The sequence below is a fragment of the Eriocheir sinensis genome, unplaced genomic scaffold (assembly GCF_024679095.1).
Source record: "Eriocheir sinensis breed Jianghai 21 unplaced genomic scaffold, ASM2467909v1 Scaffold1528, whole genome shotgun sequence".
NCBI lineage: Eukaryota > Metazoa > Arthropoda > Malacostraca > Decapoda > Varunidae > Eriocheir > Eriocheir sinensis.
Window position 1 is genome coordinate 12,501 of NW_026110882.1, and position 6,675 is coordinate 19,175.

The following is a 6,675-nucleotide window of genomic DNA, read 5'->3' on the forward strand; positions in this document are numbered from 1 at the left end:
TCTCTTATCTCTATTACCTCTATCTATCTATCTATCTTTCGCTCACCACGACTGGTGGGTAAGAAGATCCTGCCCTCTCTACCTCTCTGTCTATATTTATCAAGCTCTCTCTATCAATCTATTTATATATAACTCTCTATCTACTTTTTTTTATCGATTTCTCTATCCGTCTATCTTTCTCTCGCCCCGGCAGGAGGAAGAGCAGATCCTGCTCTCTACCTCTCTCTCAAGCTCTCTCTATCTATCCCTATCTATATCTATCTAACTCTTTATCGATCTATCTATCCATCTCTCTCTCGCTCATACAGGAGGAAGAGAAGGTCCTGCCCGTCATCGACCTGAGCCTGGCCAAGGGTCACACGCGGGCCGGCCTGGTGAAGGAGCTGCACGAGGCGCTCACCACCGTGGGCTTCATCTACCTCAAGAACGTGGACGGCTACGACGAGGAGGCGCTGCTGCGACACTCCAAGTGGTTCTTCAGGTGTCGAGGCGGGGGGTTGTGTCTGTGTGGGTCTCCTTCTTTTTCTTCTTCTTCTTCTTTATCTTCCTTACGAGCATATTATTTATCCTATTTTCTCTCCTGTACCTTAATTCTGTTTTTTTTTCTCTTCCTCCTTTCCACTTTTTCTCCTTTCGTTTGTCCTTTCCTTTCCTTCCCTCGCCCTTCATCCTCTCTTTTCTTTCCCGTTCCTTTCATCCCAGCATCATCATCTTCTTCTTCTTCCTCTTCTTCTTCTTCTTCTTCTTTTTATTTTCTCTTTCTTCTTCTTCTTCTTCTTCTTCTTCTTCTTCTTCTTCTCCTTCTTCTTCTTATTCCTCCTCTTCTTCTTCGTGGTTCCCTATCTGTCTTCGTCTTCTTTTTTGTCGTTTTTCATGCGTGGGTCTATTTTTGTTTTCGTCTTCTTTGTCCTCCTTCGTGTGGGTCTCCGCGTCTCTTCGTATTTGTATTTCTTTGTCCCTAATCCATGTTTATCGTTCTGGGTCTCCGTTCCTTTGTATTCGTCGCTATTCCGTGTCTTTATCGTTGTCCCTGCTTCTCCACTTGACTCTGTGGATCTTTATTTGAGACTACCCGTTGAAATGCCCGCAACTCCTACGAAAGCTTTGTCAAATGTGTGTGTGGTCTTGGACATCGAAGTGTTTGAGATCGGTGGGTCTGTTCACGCGTCTCGGAATCAACGTTACCCGATTGTCGTACTCAGTCTCTCATATTCCCCGATTTCAACCACAAAAGCTGCCTCATGTGCCCCAATAACTGGCTTTTTGTGTTGTTATCGTTGAAAAGGTTAATTATTCTTGTTTCCTGGTGATATTTAAAGGGTGAGAAGCCGGGATACGTGATGCTCCGAGTACGATAATCTGGCAACGGTGGTCTCGGTTTCTGTCCGTCTCTTCCTCTCAAGTTAATATCTACTTGTTCCGTCTCTCATCTAGCTGCACCATGTCCCTTATCTATCCATCCACTGCCTCTTCTCTTCCTCTCTTTTCCCCTGTCTCTTCTATAACCATCTCTTCTCCACTCCTCCCTCCGCCAGCCTGCCGATGGAGCAGAGGATGGCCATCTCCAAGAAGTCTTTCAACCCTAAGTGCAGCAGCGAGTACCGCGGATACTTTCCTGTCATCCCCGGCGCCGTGTCCCACAAGGAAGGTGAGGACTGAGGGATGACTGGGGGACTTAGAGGACTTGACAGAATGAGGGATGACTTGGGAGTTTGGCACAGAACTTGAAGACCTGCTAGAGCGTGGTGACTGACTCGAGAAATTATTAAAACTTGATGACTGACAGAATTTGAGGATTTATGAAAACTTGAGAACTTACTAGAACATGAAGGATGACTTTGGGATTTTGGCACAGAACTTGAAGACCTGCTAGAATGTGAGGAATGACTCGATAAATTGTTTGAACTTGATGAATGATAGAATTTGAGGAGTTATAAGAACTTGAGGGCTTTAAGAACTTGAAAACTCACTAAAACTTGAGGGATTACTTCTGAACTTGGCATAAAACTTGAGATCGATAGAACTTGAGGGATGACTTCGAAACTTGGCATAGACCTTGAGGATATATAAGAACTTGATGTCTTATAGAGAAAGAAGGGAGATCAAGTGCGGGTCTGGAGTAACTTTCGGAGTAATTTCATCTGTTACTTCTTCTTTGTGGTTTGTCGATCTCGTTGTTGCATTGCGTGTCGACCGAACCGATCAGTGAGATCATCTGTTTGTTTCGATGGCTGTTATGATACACGGTTACGAGTTCCCTTCTCGCGACCATACAAGATAATGCTGTGACCTAACCAATCAGCAAGCTACTCTGGATTCGGTCTCTGTTTCTAGTTCCAGGTGCGTGACAAAATAAAAACGATTCTGAATGATAAGTGACGCAAATGACTCGAAGCTGTAATGAGGTACAATGACACGACATGCAGTAAGTACGTTATCAAGAGGGTTATACTCTCTTTATATAGAAACAAATTATGCACGTTGATAAATTTGAATAATATTGACGAAACACGACACGAACGAGAATATTCATCTGTCTGTCTGTCTGTCTGTAATCAGTCGATTGATCAGTGAGCTATTTACCCAGATGATGGTGGTGGTGGTGGTGGTGATAGTGGTGGTTATGAAGATAGTGAATTGAAGGTGAAACGAATGTAAGAATGGTGATGAGGAACTTAAATTCGCCTGCACCACCACCATCATCACCACCACCACTACCCAGCACCACCCCCACCACCACCATCACACACACCACCCCTACCACCACCACAACCACCGCGTCCTCTCCTTCCCAGCCTTCGAGATCGGACCGAAGCAGGGGAAGCCGAAGGAGGGACTCATATCGCTGGAGGAGAAGTTCATCATCGAGGACAACCAATGGCCTCTAGAGTCTAGAGGAATCCGAGGAGGGCAGGAACTTCAGGTTAAAGGGATAGGATGTTAGATTCTCTTTTTTTTTTTTTTATCTTTTTATATTTTTCTTTGTTTGTTTTTTTATTTACTTTATTTTTAATTGTTTGTTTTTCTTTCGTTTTTTCTCTCTTTCTGTTATTCTTTTCCTTTCTTTCAACCTTTCAATTATTTTTTCAATCTTTCTGTTTTTCTTTCGTTCTTTCGTATATTTTTTTTAATCTTTTTTATATTTTTCTTAGTTTTTTTGTGTTTTTTTTCTTTTTCTTTTTCTTCCTTTTTTTTCTTTTTATTTGTTTGTTTTTCTTTCGTTTTTCTCTCTTTTTGTCTTTCTTTTTCTTTCTTTCAATCTTTCAACCCTTTTACCAACCTCTCTTTTTTCTTTCTTTCTTTCGTTCTGGCTATCTTTCCTTCCTTCTTCTTGCCTTTCTTTACTTATCTACTACTAATCAACACTATATTCATCTACATCTACCTCTCATCTTTACCATTCCTCCACCTCTCTTTCTGTCAGACATGGATGGAGGTCTACCACGAGAAGATGACCGAGGCTTCGCGGGAGCTGCTGAGCCTGATCGCGGAAGGTTACGGAGCACCCAGCGACTTCTACGCCGACATCTTCAGGGATCCGCATCTCTCCACGCTCCGGCTCATCCGCTACCCGGCCAGACCCAACCCGACATATGAAGCCCGTGACGGTGACGCGGGTAAGTGATGGTGTGTCTTGTAAGGTCATCATCTGTATCACCTTTTTAAGTTATCGCCATCTTTCATTGCCTTCTCTGAGTCTAAAAGCAAAAGTAACTGATATGGTCTATTCCCGGCCTCTTAAGACTCCTTTCTTCCAGGTAAATTGATGGTCTTGCTATGCGTTATCATCTTTATCACCTTCCACGTTATCGTCATTTTACATTGCCTTCTCTGAGTCTAAAAGGAGAAGTAACTGATATGTTCTATTCACGGCCTCTTCAAACGCCTTTCTTCCGGGTAAATTGATGGTCTTGCTATACGTTATTCTATCATCTTCTTTATCACCTTTCACGTTTTTGTCATCTTACTTTGCATTCTCTGGGTCTTCAAGCAAAAATAGCTGACATGTTCTAGTCTCGGCCTCTTCAAACGCCTTTCTTCCGGGTAAATTGATGGTCTTGCAATACGTTATCATCTTCATCACCTTTCACGTTATCGCCATCTTACATTGCATTCTCTGGGTCTAAAAGCAAATTGATATGTTCTATTCACAGCCTCTTCAAACGCCTTTCTTCCGGGTAAAGTGATGGTCTTGTAGTACGTTATCATATTCTTTATCACCTTTCACGTTATCGTCAGCTTACATTGCATTCTCTGGGTTTTCAAGCAATAGTAACTGATATGTTCTATTCACGGCCTCTTCAAACGCCTTTCTTCCGGGTAAATTGATGGTCTTGCAATACGTTATCATCTTCATCACCTTTCAATTATCGTCATCTTACATTGCATTCTCTATGTCCTCAAGCAAAACTAGCTGACATATTCTTTTCACGTCTTCTTCAAACTCCTTTCTTCCGGGTAAATTGAAGGTCTTGCCACGTTATCATCTCCTTCCTCATCTCTTCTTAGTCTAAAAACAAGGAACTGAGAGATCGCAAAAATACCTGCTTGAGACACCTTTTCTCTTTCTTCCTCCCTCTCACAGTAATCCAAGCAGCCAAACAGACATATTAAGCCATGAGCAAAGATATTTTATCACTTTTTCTGAGCCTTAAAACAAAAGACCATCAAAACATTAAACACACCTTCTGCCATCTTTCTTCCTCCATCGTTATAGTGATACAGTCAGCGAGGCACCAAAGTTCCGTCATGCAGTAAGTTTTCGTCACCTATTCTATCTCTAAAACCAAAAGAAACACGCACTCGAACCACATCTCCTTTTCACACACTTTCCCTCCTCCCCTACAGTGATCCAGACGGCCGAACACCAGGACACCACGATGGTCGCGCTGCTGGCCACCTTTGCCGAGTACCCGGGGCTGCAGGTTCGCTGGTGGAAGGACGACTCCATCATCGACGTGACGCACAAACCCGGCCACCTCGTCATGAACATCGGCCAGCTGCTCTCCTACACCAGCGGCGGGGCTCTCAAGGCTACCAAACACCGGGTGATCGACTGCTGTGGTGATAGGTGAGCCTGGTGGTGGTGGCGGTGGTGGTAGGCTATGTTAGGTTGGACTAGGTTGGTTTGGTAAGGTTGTTGCTGTTGTTGTTGGTGGAATAGGTGTGTGTAGGTTGGTTGGGTTAGGTTGGATAGGTAATTTTATTTGTTGTTGTTGTTGGAATAGTAGATAGGTTAGATTAGGTTAAGTTAAGTTGGATAGGTTAGGATGGATAGATTAGGCTAGATACGTAAGAATATGACCCTTTGAAAGATTTTGGAGGTCAGGGTTCGTGAAAGTATATGTGTGTTGGGTTTGGTAACACTGCACCACTAACCTAACCTAACCATCACCAACACAAACTCGCCATTCCCACACAGCCTTTCCTTCCTCCTCCCACAGGCACTATCTATTCTAAACCTAAGAGCAAAAGGAACTCAAACGGCAAACAACATCTCCAAACCTCTCTCACCTTTCCCTTGGCAGGCTGTCCGTCCCATTCTTCCTGGAGCCACGGTTCCACGCCAACGTGAACGTGGTCCTGCCGGGGTGCGAGCAGAGGGAGAGTCAGCCCAAGTACTACGGCCACTGGCTCTTGGAGGGGATCAGAAAGTGGGCCGAATACAAGGATCTCTGCAGGCGAATCGAAACACAGACCGCGAAGACACTGTATGAGGGAGAAGAAGATGAGGATGAAGTGATGATGTGGACGAAATAGATAGGAGGAAGGGGAAGAGGAGCAAGAGGATAAGTGATGATGATATAAGGATAGGGACGATGCTGCAAGGAGGAAGAGGGGGATATTTGGTGATGGAGAGGATATAAGGAAAGAGAAGAAGAGGAAGAGTAAAAAGATAAGGTTTTAGTTCAATGAGAGGTAATAGCAGGGAGTAGATTCAAGAAAGAGGATGAGAAATTGTGAAGAGGGAAGAGGAAAAGCAGCAAGAGGAGGAGGAGGGGAATACTGTAATAATAGAGATGATATGATACAATAAAGAGGAATTACATAGGTGTTGCGAGCAGAGGAGGAGGTGGAATTAGAAGCAATGTAAGAAGCGCATTCGATAAACAGGTAGAGAGCAGAGACAGGTGAATAAATATGAGGAAGAAGATAACAACAGAGAATATATAAGGAGAGAGACAGCAATGGAGGAAAAAAGAGGAAGGGAGTGTGAAGGTAGAAGTGTGAGGTGAAATGTAAAAAAAAAAACATTACCACCACCACTAATAATAATAATAATAATAATAATAATAATAATAATAATAATAATAATAATAATAAGAGTGTATTGTCATTCTTGAGCTAGGTATTTCCAGGTAAGCAATCAGATAAATAAGATTAAGATAAAGATGATGAAATGACAGGTAAGAATGATGATGATGATGACGAAGATGAAACAGATGATTTAGATATCGTAACAAGTGGTGATAATGATGAAGTTTATTTAATTATTTTAACATGTGTGGTAATATAAAAAAAAAATAAACTGTATAACTTTGAAGATAAAATGTGGGAGAAAAGAGTTACGTTGTGAGGAAGACTCTCTCTCTCTCTCTCTCTCTCTCTCTCTCTCTCTCTCTCTCTCTCTCTCTCTCTCTCTCAATGAGAAATAAATGTTGTATAATGATTCAG

General features: G+C 42.7%; 1 protein-coding gene across 2 annotated transcripts in view; it reads left to right on the forward strand.

The window, feature by feature from the left end:
* Positions 1 to 6,441, forward strand: part of LOC126990292 (uncharacterized) — a 7,392-nt gene extending 951 nt beyond the window's left edge. The window contains exons 2-6 of one of the 2 annotated variants that reach the window (XM_050848857.1): positions 309 to 481; positions 1,536 to 1,648; positions 2,796 to 3,636; positions 4,849 to 5,071; positions 5,529 to 6,441. In XM_050848857.1, coding sequence (XP_050704814.1) covers positions 309 to 481; positions 1,536 to 1,648; positions 2,796 to 2,944 — 435 coding nt within the window. In that variant the 3' untranslated portion in view covers positions 2,945 to 3,636; positions 4,849 to 5,071; positions 5,529 to 6,441. The remainder of the gene's footprint in view (positions 1 to 308; positions 482 to 1,535; positions 1,649 to 2,795; positions 3,637 to 4,848; positions 5,072 to 5,528) is intronic. The other variant, XM_050848856.1, reaches the window with a different exon arrangement.
* Positions 6,442 to 6,675: the final 234 nt, after the last annotated feature.